This window comes from Galeopterus variegatus, unplaced genomic scaffold (assembly GCF_000696425.1).
Source record: "Galeopterus variegatus unplaced genomic scaffold, G_variegatus-3.0.2 Scaffold1619, whole genome shotgun sequence".
Taxonomy (NCBI): Eukaryota; Metazoa; Chordata; class Mammalia; order Dermoptera; family Cynocephalidae; genus Galeopterus; species Galeopterus variegatus.
In genome coordinates, this window is record NW_007727730.1 from 160,772 (window position 1) to 184,522 (window position 23,751).

The following is a 23,751-nucleotide window of genomic DNA, read 5'->3' on the forward strand; positions in this document are numbered from 1 at the left end:
CCTTTTTATTTTTATTTATTTTAATTGATTATGTATATTCATGGGGTACAAGGCTGACCGTCACTACCCATGCCCAAGATGTGATGGCCAGATCAATACTATCAGCATGCCCATTACCACAAATTGTGATTATTCCCCATGTCCCCCACCCAATTAATCCCTGACCTCCCTCTCCCTCCCTGCTCACCCACCCCGCCACCCTAGGTAAGCTCTCTCCCTCTGCAAGTCCAAAGCACCATTGTGGTCTTTCTCTCCTTCTTTCTCTCTTAGCTCCCACTTATGAGCGAGGACACGTGATATTTTTCCCTCTATGCCTGGCTTATTTCACTTGATGGGAATTTCTATATCCTTACCATTCTTGCTTCATTTTTTTTTTTGCCTTTTTTTTTTCATTTAGCAATGTATACCCAATGTTTATAACTTAAAAAATTTCAAAAATGCATAAGATACTAGTTATATGTGTTGATACAGGTAGATCTAGTTAACCCATTTTAACTATTCCGTACTATTTCATTATATGAATGTCCCAACTTATTCTTCAATGATAGGCAACTTTTCAGTGTTAACAAATAAGGCAGCAACACCCTTGAACGAAGCTTCTTGTAAGTGTCTCTACTTAGGAGCACAGTTGCTGAGTGTGGGTGTCTATACCTAACTTGGATGTAGAAGGGTGCTCCCCAAATGGTTTTATCAATTTGCCCCTTGAGCAGTGTGAGTTCTTATTTCCCCACACCACCTGGCTGGCTTTTGACCTTTGCCAGTCTGGAGGGTAGGAATGGTGTCTTGTTTCTAACTTTCATTTATCATACTTCTTATGGGGTTGAATATGCACTTTTTAAAAAACTATAACTCACCAAAAATTACTAGTTATTAACTGCTAATAATGGCCACTTGATTCATCTTTTTCATGCTATTGTTTAGGTTTGTCAGCAGCCCGAGTGTGGAAAGTGTAAAGCCTGTAAGGACATGGTTAAGTTTGGTGGCAGTGGACGGAGCAAGCAGGCCTGCCAGGAGAGGAGGTAGGTGGGGTCTCTCTTCTGGTGGCAGAGGAAAATGCCAGCTGATGGCAAGTGCACCATGGCACAGGGGCCACTTGGTGTGGGACAGCTGGGTTGAAACTTGTAGAGTAGACAGGATTCCTTAGTTTGCTGCTGTCACCTGACCTGTCCCTATTACTTGGCTAAAAGAGCCCTACTTGGCCTTACTTAAAAAGGGGGCGTGGGGCTGGCCCGTGGCTCACTCGGTAGAGTGCGGTGCTGATAACACCAAGGCCCCGGGTTCGGATCCCATATAGGGATGGCCGGTTCGCTCACTGGCTGAGCGTGGTGCTGACAACACCAAGACAAGGGTTAAGATCCCCTTACCGGTCATCTTTTAAAAAAAAAAAAGGGGGGGGGCGTTAGGGCTGGTCAGGTAGCTCAGTTGGTTAGAGCACAGCCTTATGACACCAAGGTCATGGATTTGGATCCCAGTACCAGCCAGCCAGCAAAAAAAAGGGGGGCGGGGAGAGGGCATTAGTTATAACAAGTAACTTTGCAGGTGTCCCAATATGGCCATGAAGGAGGCAGATGATGACGAGGAAGTCGATGATAATATCCCAGAGATGCCATCACCCAAAAAAATGCATCAGGGGAAGAAAAAGAAACAGAACAAGAATCGGATCTCTTGGGTTGGAGAAGCTGTCAAGGTAATCCTTGGAGAAGGCTCCCGGTAGGCTTACTGCCGTGCTGCTGATGAGCCGGGTGTCTCCTGTGTCTTGCCAAGAGACCTCTTCAGCAGCCGAGCCCTGGAGCCAAGAAGCCTGGTCATTTGCTCTGCAAGAGGAATAGGACTGGCCAAGGGGCCAAGTCTCATGGCCCTGTACCAAAAAGGCATTTTTGTCTGTACCCATAAAACTTGGTTTCCCTAATATTCCAAAATGGGCATTGGACATAATTCTGAAGGCGTTAGGTGGATTAGCCTCCAAAGCTTGTTTTGAAGAGATGTCACAGCCCCCTCTGGCCTGGCAGTGGGTGTTCTCAGGGCACTAGCAGATAGCCTCCCAGTTGTTCTGTGGCCACCCACCTGTCTTAAGGGTCAGTTTCTCAAAGCTTGAGAGCAGATGCTTCTCTGATGTCCCTAAACCAAAGACGCAGTCAGTTCATTCAGTACATATGAGGCCCGGCACCTGCTAGGTGCGACTCTAGGCCCCGGACAAGGCTACACCCCGTGAGAGGACAGGCACGTGTACTGTCAGGTAGTATGAGTTCCCAGCAGGGTGGAGGGCTGGGGGGAGGGGGGCTGGTGGCCATGAGGCCTCAAGGAGGTGACATCTGAGTTGAGACCTAGTAGGTTGAATTGGAGGCAGCCATGATGGTCTGGGGAAGAACTGCCCTGGGGTGGCAGGGAACTTACATCCTTGGGGGAAAGGTGGGAGGCCAGTGTGGCTGGAGTGAACTGAGCCACAGCTGATGGGCAGTGGGAGAGTTGGGTCAGATTGTGGCCTCATGAGCCACGGTAAGGAGTCAGGAGCAGTCAGTCATGTTGAAATCAAATCCTGGAACCTGAGCTGCGGCTGGCACCAAAGTGCAAAGCCAAGGTGGGAGAGATGTTAGCGCCTTTTGCTGCTGGCTCCAGCCAGGGGAGGTGGGTGCTCTGTTTAGTAGCCAGGCCTGCTGGTAGAGCTCATGACATTTTTTTTTGTTTGTTTTTGGTGGCAGGCTGATAAGGGGATCTGAACCTTTGACCTTGATGTTATCAGCACCACGCTCTAACTGACTGAGCTAACCGGCCAGCCCCCGTACGTCTTAATGACGTCACTGAGTCACGTTTTTATATAAAGTTACAAAGGCCCACGCCGGTGAAGCCCAGCAAGGACCCTCAAAACCATCCTCACCTGAAATTACACTTTCTCATTTGCAGACTGATGGGAAGAAGAGTTATTATAAGAAGGTGTGCATTGATGCAGAAACCCTGGAAGTGGGGGACTGTGTCTCTGTCATTCCAGATGACTCCTCAAAACCACTGTATTTAGCCAGGTTTGTATCCATCCCTTATCTTGACTTCAGCATACACTTTCTCAGGAACAAGTAGGAGATGCTGGTTTTGCCAGAATATCAGCAGCAGCTCTTTGCCCTAAATTAAAACCCAAAAAAGCTACAAGTTCCCTCAGGTAGACTCAGTCCCAGATCTGCTGGTCAAGTTAGAACTTTCTTGCCGACTCCAGGGTCACAGCACTGTGGGAAGACAGCAGCAATGGACAGATGTTTCACGCCCACTGGTTCTGTGCTGGGACAGATACGGTCCTTGGGGCCACATCGGACCCTCTGGAGCTGTTTCTGGTAGATGAGTGTGAGGACATGCAGCTTTCGTACATCCACAGCAAAGTGAAGGTTGTTTATAAAGCTCCCTCGGAAACTTGGGCCATGGAGGTGAGTGCTCGGCGCCCCTCGCTTGTCCCGGCCTCACCATGCGGGGTCACAGCTGACACACACATTCTTATCCCCAAAGGGAGGCTTGGATCCCGAGTCCATGCTGGCAGGGGACAGTGATGACGGGAAGACCTATTTCTATCAGCTGTGGTATGACCAAGACTATGCGAGATTCGAGTCTCCTCCCAAAACCCAGCCGACGGAGGACAACAAGTACAAGTGAGTGTTGGGATGGGACTCGGTTGTCCCCTCCTCAGGGTGCTGTCCTGTGAACACTCAAGGTCGATGTTCTGTGTGGGTCACCCTAGGTTTCTGTGCTTCCATCTGGTAGGCTTGCTCCCCACTCCCCACAACTGGTTTCTGTGCCAGCCACAGACCAGCCTCACTCTGATGGGATTGCTTTAAGTGTGTTGACAACCTGAAGTCACCTTTATAAGAAGTCTCCACATCCAGCAGCAGGATGTCTCTCTACCTTAGGACTCTGCATGCTCCTCAGTGTGTGCACACTGCAGATCTTGCAGGTTTTCTTCCGTTTCCGAGGTGCTTTCTCTTGTACCTGAGCCCTTGTGTTCCGTTTGATTATAACTAATAGGTGTCTGCATTTAGGAAGGACCTTTTCTTAACATTTAGTGCCCTGTGCCTTTCTTTTTTTTTTTGCACCTGTACAGGGATCTGAATCCGTGACCTTGGTGCTGTAAGGCTGCACTGTAACCAACTAACTGGCTGACAGCCTCCCCCCGCTCCTCCCCCCCTGTGTCTTCTCACTCTGTACCTCGCTTGTTTTGACTAAAAGCAGCAGCTGGCGCCTGCAGAGCAGCACACGGGTGACAGGGCGGAGGCAGGGAGTGCTCCCCGAGGCTCTTTGTGTTTCTCCATCAGCCTGATGCCGGCTTTTGGCTTGATCTCTGTTGGAGTCTCCAACTGTCCTTTAGGGCTTGTTAATCAACCATAATGCTAAAAAAAAAATCAAATACCTTTTCAGCCATTATAGAAAGAACAGTAGCCTCTGTTTTGAGTTCCTCACCCAACCACTTTGCATTCTTGCTCACGGTGTGTTCTTAACCATGTTCTAGATTCTGTCCACTAACATCTTAGGGTTTTTGTGTCAGTGGCTCAAAAATGGGCTTATTTTCTTGAGTTGCATTCTGTCTCTGGGCTTTGGTCCCAAATAAGTGCCTGCAAAGTTTGAACGTGAAGTACAAGAAAGCCAGTCCCTTCAACTGTGTGCAAATGTTTTCTCCTCTTGGTCACCAGAGCCTCTGAGTTATGCCAGCGACTACTGCTACAGCCACTTCTGGCCACCTGAGGGCCTTGTTTCTGTCCTTCGTTCCTTCAGGTTCTGTGCAAGCTGTGCCCGTCTGGCTGAAATGAGGCAAAAAGAAATCCCCCGGGTCCTGGAGCAGATTGAAGACCTGGACAGCCGGGTTCTCTATAGCTCAGCCACCAAGAACGGTATCCAGTATCGGGTGGGCGACGGTGTGTACCTGCCTCCTGAGGCCTTCACCTTCAAGTGAGTGCCACTTGGCTTTGCGATGTCCCCTTGCACAGAGCTGGCACCCTGCAGTCCCAGCTGCTGCCCAATCCATCACGTCAGCATCTGTGGCAAACATAGTGCCCAGCTGTCCAGTGTAGACCAGCTGCAACTCAGTTGCAGAGTGAGGCTGGAGTCTGCGGGCACTGAGAGAACCCACTGCCTAAGAGTGCTGGAGGCATCTGTGTTCCCTCCCCAGCTCTGCCTCTGACCAGCATGGGGCTTTGGTCCAAGAGCCCGCTTCTCCCACTGCCCGTGTATAGGAGGGGAGAGTGGTATCTCCCTTGCTAGAGCTCTAAGGATTGAGTGAGTGGAGAGAAAAGTGCTTTGTATAGCACCCGCTTAAAGCAAAGCTCTCCTAAATGTGAGTTACCTCTTGGTAAATGGGAATTACATCAGAAGATGTCTTTACATATCAGGGGTCAGGCTCTTTAGGGAAAAACATCAAAGCCACAGATAATTCCCACATTTGGTCTATCTTTGTTGATTCTAAGAACAAGTGCGTGGTTGGAATTCCAACCCACAATTTCCAAACTTAGTTCAGTTTCCTGACTTGCAATTCTAGTTTTCTGGAGTCCTGGGGGGAACCTGTTTCATGTCCTCAGTTCAGTTACTCTGGATTACGAAACATGAGAAAGTGGGGTCCTCGCAGCCTCGGCATGATTGGGGCATGTCACCCTGTCTGGTGCCGGTCGTCCTTGGTTTTTTTTGTTGGCTGGGTTCTCCTGGCGCAGTCGGGAGTTAAGCACAGATGCTCAGAGCTGCCTCTTAAGTCAGCTGCCTCCCTGAATGGCAGGCAGTCTTCAAAGAATGCAGCCAGACGGGCTTAGCAGCCAAATCAGGCACCCAGCTTTCCCTCAGCAGTCCACCAAATTCAAGTTGCCCCAAACCCCACATCCCCTTCCCTGTGAGACGCTAGCATCGGTTCTAGATTGGTGCCTCAGTCAGGATAGCATAGGTTGGTGCCACAGTGACAACCCCAAAATTGCAGTGGCTTAAAACCACAGCAACGTCTCACTTGCTCCTCAGGGAACTCCATCTAATACTTCTGAGGAGCTGCCACAGCCTCCTCAGAAGTAGCTAGTCTCCAAGCCCAGGGAAAGCAGCTGGATGCTCCCCAAGCAGTTCTGCTCACATGCACTGACCGGAACCAGTCACACCAGGAAGTGCAAATGCCACGTGGCCGGGAGGCAGGGAGCTGGGGATATTCGAGTATATTTGAGTAGCTTTAGTTGCCACTATAAGCAGTGCAGATGGAACATGTGAATAAGCTATGAATGAGATTTAACGTCAACCTCAATTTAAGTCTTTTTTAAGGGTACTTAGCTGTATTAGCTTAAAAGGTGTTAGACTTTTTAAAAAAATTTTTGGATGGGTGGCCAGTACAGGGATCTAAACCCGTGACCTTGGTTTTCTAAGGCTGTTCTCTAAGCAGCTGAGCTAACTGGCCAGACTTGGTATTTTTTTCTGGTATTTGACTTTCAATGGTCATTGTCATCAGTCAGTCATGCTGCACTAACTCCTCTAAGGTTGAACATCCAGTTATGCCTAACAGTTGCCTCTCTATAGCATCAAGCTGTCCAGCCCTGTGAAACGCCCACGGAAGGAGCCTGTGGATGAAGACCTGTACCCAGAGCACTACCGGAAGTATTCTGACTACATCAAAGGCAGCAACTTGGATGCCCCCGAGCCCTACCGCATTGGCCGGATAAAAGAGATTTTCTGCACCAAGAAGAGCAATGGCAGGCCCAATGAGACAGACATCAAGATCAGGATCAACAAGTTTTACAGGTTGGCCAAGGCCTCTACTCTGATGTGAGGCTGCAGACTCTTCCAGAAGGCTCTGACTCAAACGGGCTTGTGACAGCACCTCAGTTGTGTTTTAAGAGTTATGTAGAGGTAGCTGTTTTTCCAAGGGCTTCTGATTATTTGGGGGGTACTGACAGTGACTATAATTATAATTTCATAGTCCTATCTATTAGGTCCTTATTTTTAAGCTGCAGAGCCCTTTCTCCAACAGAAACCTTTTTTTTTTTTTTTTTATGCCATCCTCCAAAAGAAATCTTTAAACAGAAGTCCAGAGTGTGCCAAAGCAGGGGTGGAGTGTCCTGAGCTTATGAGGCATCCCCAGAGAACCTCCTAAGTTTCATTTATGACTGTCCAGGTTCCACCCTGTCCTCCTCCCTTCCCAGGCCCTCCTTCCTGTTTCTGGGGGTTTTCTTTCTACTTTTCCCAAGTTCTTAGCTTAAATCAGTTTTTTCTTAGATCCAAGTAGCTGGTCGTGATTAGAAGCTAGCCTGAAACTAACCCGTACAGAGAGGTATATTCTTGCTTTACCTCTTAGCTGACGTCTGTCAAAGATTTTCTGAAGTCTGTAATCAGTGTGAGGTTCAGCAAGATGGAGAAAAGGGAGAAAGAGACCCGAGCCAGGCACCATTTCAGCCAAGCAGCTTTATTTCCACCAACATGGAGGGGAGACTGAGTCAGATCAGTTCCCCTGAACAAAGGAAAACGGGTTTATAAGCCTTTGAGGGTTCAGGCAGAGTAATGGGTCATTTCGATATAAGTGGTATGTAAGGTGACACAGCCCTTGTAGTTTGCTAACACATGGTTGGTTAGGGCATAGGCTTCTAATTAGTGTCGTTACTATATCAGTGCAAAGTGCTCCAGCCTTAAGCCTGCTGCCGCAGCTCACAAGATGTTCCTTTGGTCATGTTTACCCCTTCCCAGGAGAGGAATTTCCCTGCTCAGTTCCCGGAGCAGAAAAGGGAAAGGGGAGGGAGGGAAGGGGGGAAAGTTGCTTAACCTGGCTGTTCTGATGATAAGCTAGCCATGAGGCCTACGGGAAAGAAACAAGGCCACATGTCAGCAGTGACTGGTTTCACTTTTGCCCCTGCGCTTAGGTGACATGCCTTGTCTGAGGTGACACATCTGAATGGTGTAGGCGAGAAAAAGAAGCTCTGGGAAAGCTTCCCCCCCGCACCTTTTTTTTTTTGTTTTTGCAAAAGCTTCTAACAGGAGGCAGCAGCCACAGTTCCCAATTCAGGGACGGGCTTTTTGGGCTACGCTGGGGCAGTAAGGACCAAGCAGACTGTTCTGGGTGTTCTTGGAAAGGAATCCCATTCCATTTGCAGTGTCAGGTGCTATGTGAGAGGCTGGTATACCAAGCTGACTTAACTGGGGTACGTGGTCTTTGCCTGGGGGTTCACTGAGCACCCCAGGAATGTGATCTCGTGTAATCATTGTAAGCTCAAAGCAGAAGAGAATTCCTACCGAGCCTCGTGTTCCCTTGCAGGCCTGAGAACACTCACAAGTCCACCCCAGCAAGCTACCATGCGGACATCAACCTGCTCTACTGGAGCGACGAGGAGGCTGTGGTGGACTTCAAGGCTGTGCAGGGCCGCTGCACCGTGGAGTACGGGGAAGACCTGCCCGAGTGCCTCCAGGACTACTCTGCGGGTGGCCCAGACCGCTTCTACTTCCTTGAGGTGGTGTTTGGGGGTCACTGGAGGGCAGGGCTTCCCTGACAGATGTGCGAAAAAGTTGGGCTCTTAGCTGCACTAGTTTATAAGGTGCTTGACTTTCAGTGGTCACTGTTATTGGTCAGTCATGCTGAACTAACTACTTCAAGGTTTAACCTTCAGTCTTGGCGTTGGGGTTTTGTCTTTTACAGGAAACAGGTAGTTGGTTGACAGGAACCCATTCCACGCAAGCCTTCGCAGGAGGTCCAGGCGGTGCTTGCAAAGCTTTAGTTGTTGCAGAGTTATCCACAGTATGAATCTGACATTCACATCTTTCTGGGGTTTAACACTCCCAGCTAAAAAAAAAAAAAGAAAAAAAGAAAAAAATGCAGTGATCCAAAATGGATACATTTCACATCTAAATTTTACTAATTTCCTAATACAACTAAATACAATAATGCAACTAAAGTTTGCTTGAGGACTGTTATGTGGTCTCCATTAGCCTGACCAGTGTCTTAGCGTGAGTTGGAAGAAGGTGCCCCTTCCCCTGGGAGACGTAGCCCTGCCCTCAGTCCCTTAGCCAGGCACCCGTGTCCAGGCCAGGCCCACACGACTGGTCCAGACCAGGGCCAGTGCAGATGGCCCTGGTTACAGAGGTTCCAGGAGCCTGTTGATCAAGCTAATTACTCCTAAATTGTTTGAGCTTGGCTTTTCTGTGTTAAAATGATACGTGTCCTTGTTTCTCAGCCTCCAGTCTGGATAGCCTAATCAGACATCAGTCTCTTGGCATAACACTTCTTCCTGTTTCTAGAATGAATAGTACAGGGACTTATAATAGCAGGAATTTCAGTGTCAGCCAGATGAAATATTTCTATTTATAGAATGGATATTTTTTAAGTTCCCAGTATAATGAAATCAAACTACTCTTATTGGTGGCTGTTGATTATTGCCCTGTTTAGGGAGACACTAAGTCACTCTTTATCAAACTAACTTCCTGAGTAGTCTTTGTTAGAGAGGGGCCCAGTGCGTTTCCCCGCCAGACTACTGTGGTTCTCTCCTTTTCAGGCCTATAACGCAAAGAGCAAAACCTTTGAAGATCCTCCAAACCACGCCCGTAGCCCTGGAAATAAAGGGAAGGGCAAGGGCAAAGGTACGTCACCGTCCAGAGGTTTCTCTTCAAGTCTCTCTCCTGTAACCCAAGGTCACCGTGAGTCACTTAGTGTAAAAGATCAGCCTCTGATGTTGCCGACCCTGGGAGTCTCTGCCTTTCCCTCGTGCTTTGCTGCGACGACTCAAAAGGAGGCCATCTTTGAATTAACAAGGCGTGTAAGAGAGCAGGTGTGTAAGACTCTCTGACAAGTGGGTTTAATGTATGGCCTGTCCCCTTCAGGCAAAGGCAGGGCCAAGTTTCAAACATGTGAGCCGAGTGAGCCGGAGGTGGAAATAAAGCTGCCCAAGCTGCGGACCCTGGATGTGTTCTCAGGCTGCGGGGGACTGTCGGAAGGCTTCCACCAAGCAGGTAAGCGCCAGTAGGTTTTGTCTCTGGACACCTAGTAAAACTGAATCAGGCAGGTTCTGCTGGAAAGAACTTCCTGCCGCTGGTCACCTTCCTGATTCAAGAGCCCCATTCAGGAGGGTTCAAAGCTGCCCTTTTTTTTTTTTTTTTTTTTTTTTTAAAGATGACTGGTAAGGGGATCTTAACCCTTGACTTGGTGTTGTCAGCACCACACTCTCCCAAGTGAGCTAACTGGCCATCCCTATATATAGGGATCCGAACCCGTGGCCTTGGTGTTATCAGCACCACACTCTCCCAAGTGAGCCACGGGCTGGCCCTTCAAAGCTGCCTTTGCCCTGTTACCTGCCAGGCATCTCTGAGACACTGTGGGCCATCGAGATGTGGGACCCTGCGGCTCAGGCGTTCCGGCTGAACAACCCTGGGTCCACGGTGTTCACGGAGGACTGCAATGTCCTGCTGAAGCTGGTCATGGCGGGGGAGACCACCAACGCCCGCGGCCAGCGGCTGCCTCAGAAGGGCGACGTGGAGATGCTGTGCGGGGGGCCGCCCTGCCAGGGCTTTAGTGGCATGAACCGCTTCAACTCACGCACCTACTCCAAGTTCAAAAACTCCCTGGTGGTCTCCTTCCTCAGGTAAACAGGGAGAAGCACCACTGAGTTACTGCTGCCCACAAGGGACTAGACAGCCAGCCCCAGGGCTGAGATGCTGGCTAGGCCACGTGTCAGCAGTGACTGGTTTCACTTTTGCCCCTGCGCTTAGGTGACATGCCTTGTCTGAGGTGACACATCTGCTCTCTGTGCTCAGAAAATTCACAGCCGGGCTCTCTCTAGGGGGAGACTTGGAGAGCTGGGGGCACAGCTTCTTTAACACGGGAGTGGCTTCTGGTGGAGTGGGTCTTCCTCCCTCCACATGCGGGGTTGACTCCTGCAATCTCTCCCGCCTTCCACAGCTACTGTGACTACTACCGGCCCCGGTACTTCCTGCTGGAGAACGTCCGCAACTTTGTCTCCTTCAAGCGCTCCATGGTCCTGAAGCTCACCCTCCGCTGCCTGGTCCGCATGGGCTACCAGTGCACCTTCGGCGTGTTGCAGGTGGGTCCTTGTGGGGACCAGGGCAAAGGTGGCCAGTGGGGTGGCCAGGAGGGTAGTGGCAGGGGCAGCAGCCCCTGGACTATGGCAGACCATCCTTAATCAGAAACAGGGTTCAAAGGCATGAGCCCGCACTCACTTCTGTGGTGCTCTCAGAATTTAGATCTAAAGCACACAGAGCTGGCACCCAGCAAGCCCACCTCTTGGAGTCTTCTCTAGAGCAGCGTTCTCTCTTGTGCCTGGAGGAGCAGGGGCTCCTTGTGGTTTTGTTTCCAGCTCCTTCCCTCAATGGGGAGCAGTAGGGGCTGGCCATGGAATGCAGGGAAACAGTTAGACCTCCACAGAGTGGAGGGGGCAGCAAGGTCAGTACAGGGATGTTTCGACTGAACCATTAGGTAGGCTTTAAAAAATGAGCATTTTTCCTCGGGGAATGTGTGTGCACAAACCTCCAGAGAAGGCGGTGGGCTGGGCCACAGGTGGCTGCCGGAGGCTGCATCTGCAGGGATAGGCATGGGGTGGTCAGTGGGAATGAGGCCTGACCTCACTCTGTCTGCTCAGTAGTTGAGTGCATAACTGAAACCAAAAGTCGCCAAAATGGGAGGATGAGGTTGGCCCCAAAGAAGTTAGTGTCCAGACAAGTGGGCGAGTGCCAGTGCTGCCTGGCCCCCTGTTCAGGCTCAGGGAGTCTCCAGCTCACCAGGCAGGCCTTGTTGGCAGTGTGTCCTCTGTCCCTTGTGGCCACAGTTGTCAAGTAGGCGGCAGGGCTCCTGGCCTCCCCTGGCCACTCTCCTCCTGGAGGGCTAAGACCTTGAGGTCCCTTATGGTATTCTCCAAAGAGCACTGGAATTGCCAGCGGGGTTCACTCCTGTCTTCTCCAGTGGCCCCACACAGGGTCAGCTCCTTCTGATCTTTCATCTGGTCCCACCTCCTCGTCTTAGGAGCAAACCTGCTGGGGTAACTAGGGATTCTAAGGGTGAGCTTAGCACCAGCAAGCCCAATCCTGAGAGCCAGGTGCTGCTGACTCCGGCCCTGGGTCTGGCTGATCGGGGTCCTCGCTGACTGTGGGCGTGTGTCTGGCCCTCCCACATGCAGGCCGGTCAGTATGGCGTGGCCCAGACACGGAGGCGGGCCATCATCCTGGCTGCAGCCCCTGGAGAGAAGCTCCCCCTGTTCCCGGAGCCTCTGCACGTGTTTGCACCCCGGGCCTGCCAGCTGAGTGTCGTGGTGGATGACAAGAAGTTTGTCAGCAACATAACCAGGTAGCAGGTCCTGCTCACCCCTAATTGTGGGCCTCATCTGGGGGGGGGGGTTCGGTGTCGGGGGCCTCTGTTGAAAGGCCTGAGCCGAGGAGCAGACAGTACTGCGTCCAGCCCTCTGCCACCTTCAGTCTTGTCCTGACCGCACGTCCATCCCTTGCGTAAACACCATGTGCAGGGTGGCTGGTTGCAGTTGCCAGCAGGGCCCACACGATGGCTTGTCCCCTCACAGATGGAGCCTGAGCAAAGAATGCTGCTATGTGGCCCTGGGCAGTACTCTGACCTCCAAGCCAGGTGGTCATTTCTGAATAGGGCAATGCCTGCAGTTGGGGTATGGCCACTGTGACGAAGGGACAGTAGCAGTGTGCATCCCAGAGGTGTTGACTGTCTGCTGTGCTGCGTTGCAGGTTGAGCTCAGGCCCGTTCCGAACCATCACGGTGCGGGACACGATGTCTGACCTCCCTGAGATCCGGAATGGAGCCTCAGCACCAGAGATCTCCTATAACGGGGAGCCACAGTCCTGGTTCCAGAGGCAGCTCCGGGGCTCGCAGTACCAACCCATCCTCAGGGACCACATCTGTAAGGTAACGTCTCCCTGAGGGGCTGGGTCCTGTACCCAGCCACCAAGGCTCTGGGTGGGAAGTGGAACCTGCCCCCAGACTCCAGACTTCCTCAGGGTCCTCTCTGCCAGTGCCCAGCCCCTGGCTTCTTGCCTCCTCTGCCCTTGGCACCTAATCCAAGCTACCCTCATCTCCTCTGGCTCCCAGCCCTGACTCCTCACTGTCCCTGCTTCTCCTCTGGCCCTCCACAGTCAGGTAAAGCATTGGTCAGAGCTTCGCTGTCCTGGAACAGGCCCGGAGTGAGGTCTGTCCACTGCCCACTCTCTCGCCGCTCATCTTCGCATATTCTCCCAGCTGTGTCCACCTCGGTCCTTTGCGCCCTCCCCCAGCTTTCCATGTAGCCAGCTCCTCTTCCTCCTCCTGCGGGCTCAGCTCAGATGTCAGCTGCTTCCTACCCTGCCCCGCTCCCCTGCACCGTTCCTTTTCCCTGTTCCTTTTCATGGCACATGTGCCATCCCCGAGTCTGTCTGCTTCCAATGGGATCTGAGCCCCATGAGGGTCGCTGGTCACCATGTTGTTCCCACTGCTAGAATGGTGCCCAGCCCATCACAAATGCTCGGATGCTGAGTGACACGTGGGGTCCTCCATGCTCTTCCAGGACATGAGCGAGTTGGTGGCGGCCCGCATGCGGCACATTCCCTTGGCCCCAGGTTCCGACTGGCGTGACCTGCCGAACATCCAGGTGCGGCTGTCTGATGGCACCATGACCAATAAGCTGCGGTACACCTACCACGACAGGAAGAATGGCCGCAGCAGCTTGGGGGCTCTCCGTGGGGTCTGCTCCTGTGTGGAAGGTGGGGCTGCCTTGTACTGTGCTCCCCTGCAGTGGTCCACTGGGCTGGTGGGAGGAGGACCCTTTCCTGGGGTATCACCAGCAACAGCCACTTGGGGCTTTTGCTCACTAACTTAGAGACCCTGGGTAGGGCACAGACACACCGAGCCTGGGTGTCCCCAGGTAAATAGCTGCTAAGCATTAAGTAATACAATCTGTGCCCATGGAACGGGGACCATTGGCTGCTTTGTCCCTGGATGGGCTCTGCATATAGCAGGTGCTGTCTCTGCCTTCCTGAAACTCCAAAATCCAGTCTGTGCCTCTGTCCAGTCCCATGACCACAGCCTCATGGCGGTCCTCTCTTGCAGCCGGCAAAGCCTGCGACCCCGTAGCCAGACAGTTCAACACTCTCATCCCCTGGTGCTTACCCCACACCGGCAACAGGCACAACCACTGGGCTGGCCTCTACGGGAGGCTTGAATGGGACGGCTTCTTCAGCACGACTGTCACCAACCCTGAGCCCATGGGCAAGCAGGTAGGGCCGGGGGTCAAGCCCTGTGCTTTGCATGGAGGCCTGCGTTGGCATAGGTAGATGGGGAAGGCACCTTAGGGTCCGGTGTTACTGGGGCCACCTGCCCCCTCTGTGCCAATGGTGACAGGCTTTCCAGCCAAGGTGGAAGCTGGGCTTTAGCTGGTATAGTTTCCCCCCGTCCTGATGGCATGTGGACTCTGCTCTGGCTTCCCTGCCCCACTGTGCCTCTTGCCCCCAGGGTCGCGTGCTCCACCCTGAGCAGCACCGTGTGGTGAGCGTGCGGGAATGTGCCCGCTCCCAGGGCTTCCCAGACACCTACCGGCTGTTTGGCAACATTCTGGACAAGCACCGGCAGGTGAGTGGACAGGAGAGGCTACTTGGCGGAGCGTGGTCCAACAGGGAGCGCCACACAGGCAGTCACTTCTGAGGGGACGCTGAACACCAGAGCTTGTCAGCCAAGTAGACTCGGCACTCACAATGGAGACAGCCATGCCAAGCGCCTGTGTCCTTGGGGCCGAGGGAGCCCATGAGTCAGACTGTGCTACGTTTACAGCTCTAAGGCAGAGATTTAGCCTAGAGTCCACACACACTGAAGGAGCAGGTTAAATGTCACTATGGCGAAAGGTTAAAATGAGCCAATTCTTAACTGATGCATAGGGTGTTGGGTTGGCCATTTCTTGATTAAATATGTTCCCATTGAAATATCGTATGCACGTGGCTTAAAAACCCAACAGTGCCTCAGGGTTCCAGTGAAAACGCCCATTTCACCCCTTTCCTCCAATTCTATTCTCCAGAAGCATACACTCTTAGCTGGAAGTTCAGCATGTTTTGGTGGCTTCCATATCTTTGTCTTTAGTTTCCTAAAGCCCTTTATAGGCCCCCTTCTCTGTTTAGTGACGTGTGGTGTTGGGGTGGGAGGATGGTCTGGGTGGAGGGTCTGAGGGCTGTTGTGATGAGGGGCTTTGGGGGCCCAAGTGAGCGTGAGCCCAGGACCCACTCCCCAGGGGCCTAGTGCCCGTGTCATTCTTGTTCTGTTCTGAGCAGAGGCTGGCAGCATGCCTACCCTGGGCATTGGTCCTGGCTGTGCCAAATCAGGCACCATCCTCCTTCCCTCCTGCAGGTGGGTAACGCTGTGCCACCTCCCCTGGCCAAAGCCATCGGCTTGGAGATCAAGCTGTGTATGTTGGCCAAAGCTCGAGAGAGTGCCTCAGGTATGGCAGGGATGGGTGGGAGGGCGGGGCCTTCCCGGGCCTGACTTCCCTCTGCATGTGCACGTGGGGGCAGCCAACTAGATAAACTCTAGGCTCTGGGACTCGAGTGAGTCACCTACCCCCCCAATGGCCCCATTTTTCTCGAGGGGCCACTGTGAAGACTAAGTGAATTGCACGTGAACAGGGGCTTAGCACATAGTAAGGACGTGGTCACGTTGCCCTAACAGTCAGCTCTCAGGCCATTTTCTTGGCTCCAGCTGAGTAAGCTGACGTGGCAGGCGTCTACCTCCGATGCTAACCCAAGCGCCTGGGTTGGGAAACCTCCTCTGGGGAACTTCTGAGGAGTGCCCAGTCTCCACAAATATTCCACTTAGAGACACTAGAGGTACCTGGGCGTTTGTACATTTCCCAACTTCATGTGTCTGTTATACCTGCCTGTGGCTTAGTGTAATGCTATATTTGTACCCTGGAAAAACTTTTCTTTTTTTTCCCCTTCAGCTAAAATAAAGGAGGAGAAAGCTACTAAGGACTAGTTTTGCCCTCCTGTCACCCTTGTTTCTGGCACCAGGAGTCTCCCACATGCACTGATGATGTTGTGTTTTTAACATGTCAGTCTGTCAGTTCAAATGTGTTGTACACGGTGTTTGTGGCCTTGGCTGACATGAAGCTGTTCTGTGAGGTTTCCTATCAACTAATGACTTAGTGGTCAAACTGTGCAGTACTTTGTGCATTCTGGATTTTAAAAGTTTTTTATTATGCATTATATCAAATCTACCACTGTATGAGTGGAAATTAAGACTTTATGTAGTTTTTATATGTTGTAATATTTCTTCAAATAAATCTCTCCTATAAACCACCCTGGGTGGTGACTCATGATTTATGCAGAGCTCCTGGCTATGGCTGGACAGGAACCGGCTCCTCAGTGCCAAAGATCATCCTCAAGGAGGTGTCCATCTGAAGCTAGGTCACTCCATGCGTCCAAGTGTGTGTTTGGGGATGGGGATTAACTTGTGTGTCTCAGTTCTCACCAATGAGATACAAATGGAACTTCCCGGAAAGCCATTTATTTACTTTGGCAGCTGGCTGGTGCAGGGATCCGAACGCTTGAACTTGGTACAGGAAAGCCTTTTATTTATTTATTTATTTATTTATCGGTTTATTTATTTATTTTAACAGTGTAAAGGGGTTTTCTTAATTATTATTTGTGATGTTAGGCAAAATTATTTAAAGTCAATTAATTTCTATTCAAGGAATTTCACATGTTGTGACTCCTTCCCACTGCCCATCAAGGTCATGTCTAAAGCTTCAGTCAAGATTTACCTTCAAAATAGCCCTTTTTACAAGAACTGATGCTTAATCCACAGTTGTTCTTTTAGCCTATTATTTTTTTTTATTTTTTATTTTTTGTCCTTTTTGTGACCGGCCGCACCGCGCTCAGCCAGTGAGCGCATCTCACTGGCCATCCCTATATAGGATCCGAACCCACGGTGGGAGCGCTACTGCACTCCCAGTGCCGCACTCTCTCGAGTGCGCCACGGGCTTGGCCCAAGCCTATTAATTTTATTTGGGCTTTTTCTCCACTTTAATATGGACATACTGATGACAACTTCAAAGGAAGTCTTGACTGGCCTTCTCTATGGCCTCTTAGCCTTTGGTCTGGAATGGTCTGTGATGCCCGGTGGTGCAGCAGCAATCTTGTGTCCATGAGGGCAGATCCCCATGCAGTGATGATGGAGCAAGATGAGAGGGATCACCCCTGAACTGCCCTCCGAGCACTGGCCACCCCCAGACAAAACCATTTATTTGCTTATTAATTCTGTTAGCAGGCTTTCTGCACTTTCTGCCTGCCTCAATCCTACTGAATCCTAACGCAAACAAACCTTTACTTTGATTTGTCTTCAGGCAATAACTCGCTGTAAAATGCCAACAAAGCCGAAGCCCACAAATAAGTGTCAGTCACCGGCACACATGACCCAGAGGGCCACCAGAATGTTGAATAACACCTGCCCCACCATCTCTACGTGTACATTTATAAATGGCCCACTCGGTGACTGTAACTTTTCACTTAATGAGTCACAGATGTCTTAGTCGTAAAACTAAGAGACTAAATATCTTTGGAATGCAAAGTTTACCAGATTCTTTAATATGAGGGTACTTCAAAAAATTCATGGGAAGATTTGTATTAGTTTTTAATTCTATTTTTCACAAACTTCTTGAAGTAATTAGGTGTTCCTCTCTTTCTGCTATTATGAACTGCACTATACTGAACATCCTTGTGCGTTCTCTTTCCTCATCCCCTTCAGGGAAGTATCTAGAGAGGTTTGTGGGTCATTGAGTGTAAATATTTTTATATTTTTTCTCCAGAATGTGTGGCTCAACCGAGGTCAAGGATTCGGTTCCCCATACCAGCCAGCCACCAAAAACCTATGAAAACAATGTGGCTCAACTACACCTCTGGGGAGGATTTAACATTGTCCCCACCAACAGTGCAAACTGTCTTATAGTGTACCCTGGCTTTTGCCTCTGTTTTAATCCTTTCAATTGAATAGTGAGTCATGTTTGCATTTTTTTTTTTTTTTTAAACATGACCGGTAAGGGGATCTTAACCCTTGACTTCGTGTTGTCAGCACCACGCTCTCCCAAGTGAGCCACAGGCCGGCCCTATGTTAGCATTTTTTAATAGTGACAACACTTCCATGTGTCCGGTGGCCACTGGAATTTGTTCTTTTGCTCTGTGATGACCATGACTTTGTCCTTGCTGGGTACTCTTTGGGCATTAGAGATTACTCCCCTCCCTCAAATCATCTTCATTCATCATATCTTTGCCATACAGAAATTTTCTATTTTTAGGGGGCAGATTTACATTTGTTTGTTTTTTGTAGCCTACTTAAAAAGGTGTTCCCCGCTGCCAAGCCATAAACATGTTTTCTTCCATATTTCTGTGACATTCACATTTTAACATGTGAATTGCTTTTGAAAGGACCAAAACAGGGATCTCAGCTTATTTTTTGAATAGGAAACAAACACACATAATAAACATAACTCAGGCCGGCCCGGTGGCGCAATGGATAGTGCGCCGCTTGGGAAGCGCGGCAGCGCTCCCGCCCGAGGGTTCGGATCCCACATACAGACCGGTTCCCGCTCACTGGCTGAGCGAGGCGCGGGAGCAACACCGAGGGCTGCGATCCCGTTGCCGGTCCCCAGTCTGGTACGGGGGCAACACTGAGGGTTGCGATCCGTTGCCAGACACGGAAAAAGACAAAAAAAAAATAAATAAATAAAATAAATAAATAAATAAATAAAACACAACTCAGTGTGGTCTATGGTAAAGCTCCCTTGTCAGAGGTTTTATTTTTTAAAATATACTTTGTTTTTTTTTTTAAAGCTTAAACATTTATTAAAAAGTATGATATTCAGTTAGTTTACCTACTAAGTAAACAAAAAAAGTATATAGCGAGTGTAATGAAAAGCATGCTGTCTTTTCTGGATTCTCAGGCACCTTGACCAAGACAACTGAACCCTTCCTTGTCTCCTTCCAAAGTCATTCTATGCATAAGTACAAACACATGGGGATAGCTTGTCTGCTACAAACAACAGCGTCTATTAAAACTACTTTGCACCTTGAAGATTGTTCTACCTAGGAATGTCTCTCTTGTCCCCCCACCCTGCTGTTATAAAATGTTTCTATACCCTGGAAGTCACCTCGTGCCTCTTCCAGTTAATCTTTCTGCAGCCGACAGGCAACCTCTGGTCCAGTTCTGTCTCCGTAGGAGACTTTTGACTGCTCAATACTGCATGGGCTCTTATGTTTGGGTTCTCTCCCAGCATATTTTTGGGGTTCATCCATGCTTTTAATGTGTATCAGTAGTTTTACTGCCAAGTAGAAGAAATGCCCTTATTACATTAAAAAAATTTTTATTTTTAAAGATGACTGGTAAGGGGATCCTAACCCTTGACTTGGTGTTGTCAGCACCACACTCACCCAGTGGGCAAACCGGCCATCCCTATGTGGGATCCAAACCTGTGGCCTTTTTTCAATTAAAAAATTTTAAAGTAGGGCCGGCTTGTGGCTCACTCGGGAGTGTGCGGTGCTGATAACACCAAGGCCACGGGTTCGGATCCCACATAGGGATGGCCGGTTTGCCCACTGGGTGAGTGTGGTGCTGACAACACCAAGTCAAGGGTTAAGATCCCCTTACCGGTCATCTTTAAAAAAAAAAAAAAAAAATTTTCTGTTTTAATCTGTTTTGTGTTGCTGTACAGAACTACCCGAGACTGGGTAATTTATACAGAAGACAGGTTTATTTTGCTTATGATTCTGGAACAGCTGCGTCTGGCACAGGCCTCAGGCTGCTTCTACTCATGGCGGGAAGTGGCAGGCAGCCAGCTGGTACAAGCAGATCACATGGCGAGAGGAAGCAAGAGAGAGAAGATGCCAGGGTCTTTTTAAGCAAAGACTCTCGCGGGAACTGATAAAGCAAGAACTCACTCATTAATTCCCCCTCCCCCAGGGAGAGCATTAATCCATTCATGAGGGATCCACCCCCATGACTCAATCAGTTTCCAACACTGCCACATTGGAGATCGAATTTCCACATGAGTTTTGGAGGGGACAACACATCCAAACTCCATCAATTACATATATTGCGTTCAATGTGTTTTAAAATATATACATTGTGTGGGCCGGCCCGTGGCTCACTCAGGAGAGTGTGGTGCTGATAACACCAAGGCCACAGGTTCAGATCCCTATGTAGGGATTGGGCCAGTTAGCTCACTTGGGAGAGCGACAACACCAAGCCAACGGTTAAGGTCCCCTTACTGGTCATCTTTTAAAAAAAACCTTAATTGGGCCGGCCCGTGGCTCACTCAGGAGAGTGTGGTGCTGATAACACCAAGGCCATGGGTTCAGATCCCTATAACACATTCATGACCTCACATACTTATTTTTTTGTGGTGAGAACTCTTAAAATCTACTCTTAGCATTTTTCTTTGTTTTTTCCTTTTTTTACTCTCAGCATTTTTCAAGAATACAGTATATTGTGAACTGTGGTCACTGCGTTGTACAATAGATCACTTGGAATCTCTTAAACTGTCTTATCTTTCTATTGTTTGGAAACAACTACTGTCCCTCAGTGGGACAATGTCCCTCAATTGTGGCACGTACATTTAATACATGTGCAAGAATCCATATCTTGGATACTATTCTAGTAGTTGAATCATTGGGTCAAAAGTTTAGAATTGGCACATCCTCTAAAATTCCAGTGTGTATTTTTTATAGGAATTGAATTAAATTTACAGACTTCTAGAAAAATTGACATCTTAATGACAAGCCTTCCTTTCTAAGAAAAAGGTCGGTCCTTCTGTTTATTCCAGTATTCTCTTATGTCCCTCATAGTGTTTTGAAGTTTTCATCTAGGTAGGTTATGCAGATTTCTTAACTTGATTCCTAGGCATTTAGTCCCTTCATTACTAATGTCTTCTTAACTTCTAAACTGTGTTCCTTTGCCTACAAAAAGGTGATTAACTTGTATTGACTATAGATTTTGTATATTGATATTTTTTTTCAACTTACTGAATTCCCTTGTTTTTGTGCTACTTTTCCAGTGGAGGTCTGTTTCAGGTATACAATCCTCTGCCAAGAACAATTTGAAAATGTACTTTGGTGTAAGAAATGGAAACCATTATCTATTTTCTTATGTGGGTCTTAACTGGGTGGTGGGCTGTCCCTCTGGGGTCACGTACCTGTGAGGTACATATGCCAAACTCTTGTGCATCCTGAGAGCACCAGGCTGGGCCAGGTTCGTGGACTGAGAGGGTGCTCTGTGCTTAGTTCACAGGGAATGTTCCTTCCATCAGGCTGAAGTTCAGCCTTTTCTTCCCAGTAAGAAACACCTGGTGGAATTGGGGCATCAAGAGTAGTGATTGTAGTGGATTGACATAGATTTAATCAATGTTATCTGCTCAAAGCCAGCAAAGGCTCATTACTGCTTGAGGTGATGTTAAAAAGATGCCTAACTTAGAAATCATCACAGGAGGTAAAAATGAAGCCTTATTTCTCTTTCAAGCAGGAACTGTATTTAAGTGATCAGCAGATCCCGACTGCTGATGAAGAAAATCTCCATTTCCGATAGAATAGCAGTTAATAAATATAGGCAAAAGAATAGATTCAAATAATTTTGCAACCCAGAATGATCTAATTTATTCAGGCAAGAATCATGGCTGGGTTTTTTAAAACTTTTTGGCAGCTGGCTGATTCGGAGATCCGAATCCTTGACCTTGGTGTTATCAACACCGCACTCTGACCAACTGAGCTGACCAGCCAGCATCCCCCCCTTTTTTGTTTTTTAACTTTTTAAAAACCATTTCAACTATTTTAAAGTGTACAATTCAGTGGCATTAAATACCTTCACATTGTTCAACCATCACTGATATCTATTTCCAGAACTTTTTCATCATTCCAAACAGAAAATGTACCCATTAAATTCCCCATTTCCAGCCAGCTGCCAAAAAAAACACCAAAACTCCCCATTCTCCCATCCCCTGGTCCCTGGTAAACTCCAATTTTACTATATGTGCTGCCGAAGTGGGCACCCCTGGTAAACTCTATTCTACTTTCTGTCTGTATGATTTTGCCTATTCTAGGGACCTCCTATAAGTGGAATCGTACAACATTCGTCCATTTGTGTCTGGCTTATTTCACCTAGCGTGTTTTCAAGGCTCATCCATGTCACGCGTATCAGGACTTCATTCCTTTTTTAGGGCGAATAATATTCCATTGTATGGATCTGTATTCCACATTTTGTTTATCCATTCATCTGTCAATGGACACTCATGTTGCTGCTACCTCTTGGCTATTGTTGATAATGCTGCTGCTACGTACATGGTGTACAGACATCTGTCCAAGACTCTGGTTTCAATTCTTGGGTATAAACCAGAAGTGGAATTGCCTCATCCCATGGTAATTCTATTTTTAATTTTTTGAGGAACCGCCATATCATCCTCCATAGCAACACATTGTTTTCTTAATGAAATAAACACGGGAGGCAGAGCCGAAGCCCCTCTGTGTCCCTGGTCCCCGTCTGCTTCCTCAGACACAACCACTATCAGAACGTCACCATGTCTCTTTCTTGTCTGTCTTTTGACAGTTGCCACATCTGCGTGTCCACAATTTAGTATTTCCTGTGTCTTTAAAAATATTAGGTAAGGTGTATTTCACTGTATATAACTCTCTGCCACCTGGTGTTCTCCCTCAACCATATCTGGAGTTTTTAAAGACATGCAGGCTGGCCAGTTAGCACAGTTGGTTAGAGAGTGGTGTTAAAACACCAAAGTCAAGGATTCGGATCCTTGTACTGGCCAGCTGCCCCCCCCCAAAAAAGTAAGCTGTAGAAAAGTAGTACAACAAATCTCACAATAACCAAAATTAATGGTCAGAACTTTTCTCCACTTTTTGCTGCACGTAGAAGCCCCTCTAACAGGGTGTCATTCCACAAGTGGCCATTATCACACACATGTGTAATGTGACCTGTCTGTCCGAACTCCCATGCAGCCATCTGTGGCCACCAAAAGAAAACTTACAGAAACGGCATCATATGACTACTGACTGAGCACTGATGATTCCAGTCATGGGGCTGGGCATGTAGCCATGAGACCAGCAGTGTCCCTGACCCACAAGAGGAGCAGGCTGGCAAACGCCACAAACAAATGAGGTGACTTTAGAGAGCAAAAATTCCACAAATAATAAAAATGAAACAGAATTGGGATGGAGTGACTCTGAAGTTTACTTTGTTCCTCTCCAGATGATGATGATGATGATGATGATGATGATGATTGGTGGCTGGCCAGTATGGGGATCCAAACCCTCAACCTTAATGTTATTAGCACCATGTTCTACCCAAGAAAGCTAACCAGAGAGCCCTAGATTTTATTATTACCGTGCACAGATTTTTTTGTGTGCAGCTGTGTTATTTATTTTTTTGGTGCCTGGCTGGTATGGTGATCTGAACCCTTGACTTTGGGGTTTATCAACACTGCGCTCTAACCAACTGAGCTAACCAGCCAATCTGGGTTATTTTTTATATATTTATTTGCCTGTGTCATCATCGCCAAAATATAGAAAATTCCCATCACTCTGGAAGGCTGCCTGGCGCCCCTCCCAAACCAGCCCCATCCACCCCTGGAGCAAACACAGTTCTGATTTCTGTTACTATAGATGAGTTTTGCCTGTTTGAGAATTTCACAGAAGTAGAATCATAACCATGTGTATTCTTTTGTGTCTGTGACATGCATCCATGTCGTTGTGTGTATTGGTAGTTTGCTTTTTTTTTTATTGCTGTATCATTGTAGAGGGCTG

At 48.8% G+C, this 23,751-nt stretch overlaps 1 protein-coding gene across 1 annotated transcript in view; it reads left to right on the forward strand.

Annotated features, from left to right (window-relative positions):
- Nucleotides 1-16,254, forward strand: part of DNMT1 (DNA (cytosine-5-)-methyltransferase 1) — a 43,577-nt gene extending 27,323 nt beyond the window's left edge. The window contains exons 22-40 of the mRNA XM_008578020.1: nt 922-1,019; nt 1,540-1,687; nt 2,902-3,017; nt 3,206-3,410; nt 3,490-3,629; nt 4,747-4,920; nt 6,511-6,732; nt 8,237-8,429; nt 9,468-9,552; nt 9,793-9,921; nt 10,268-10,550; nt 10,868-11,009; nt 12,099-12,265; nt 12,670-12,847; nt 13,482-13,677; nt 14,024-14,190; nt 14,426-14,542; nt 15,308-15,398; nt 15,897-16,254. Of these exons, the coding sequence (XP_008576242.1) occupies nt 922-1,019; nt 1,540-1,687; nt 2,902-3,017; nt 3,206-3,410; nt 3,490-3,629; nt 4,747-4,920; nt 6,511-6,732; nt 8,237-8,429; nt 9,468-9,552; nt 9,793-9,921; nt 10,268-10,550; nt 10,868-11,009; nt 12,099-12,265; nt 12,670-12,847; nt 13,482-13,677; nt 14,024-14,190; nt 14,426-14,542; nt 15,308-15,398; nt 15,897-15,931 (2,886 nt within the window). The 3' untranslated portion in view covers nt 15,932-16,254. The remainder of the gene's footprint in view (nt 1-921; nt 1,020-1,539; nt 1,688-2,901; nt 3,018-3,205; nt 3,411-3,489; nt 3,630-4,746; nt 4,921-6,510; nt 6,733-8,236; nt 8,430-9,467; nt 9,553-9,792; nt 9,922-10,267; nt 10,551-10,867; nt 11,010-12,098; nt 12,266-12,669; nt 12,848-13,481; nt 13,678-14,023; nt 14,191-14,425; nt 14,543-15,307; nt 15,399-15,896) is intronic.
- The last annotated feature ends 7,497 nt before the right edge of the window (nt 16,255-23,751 follow it).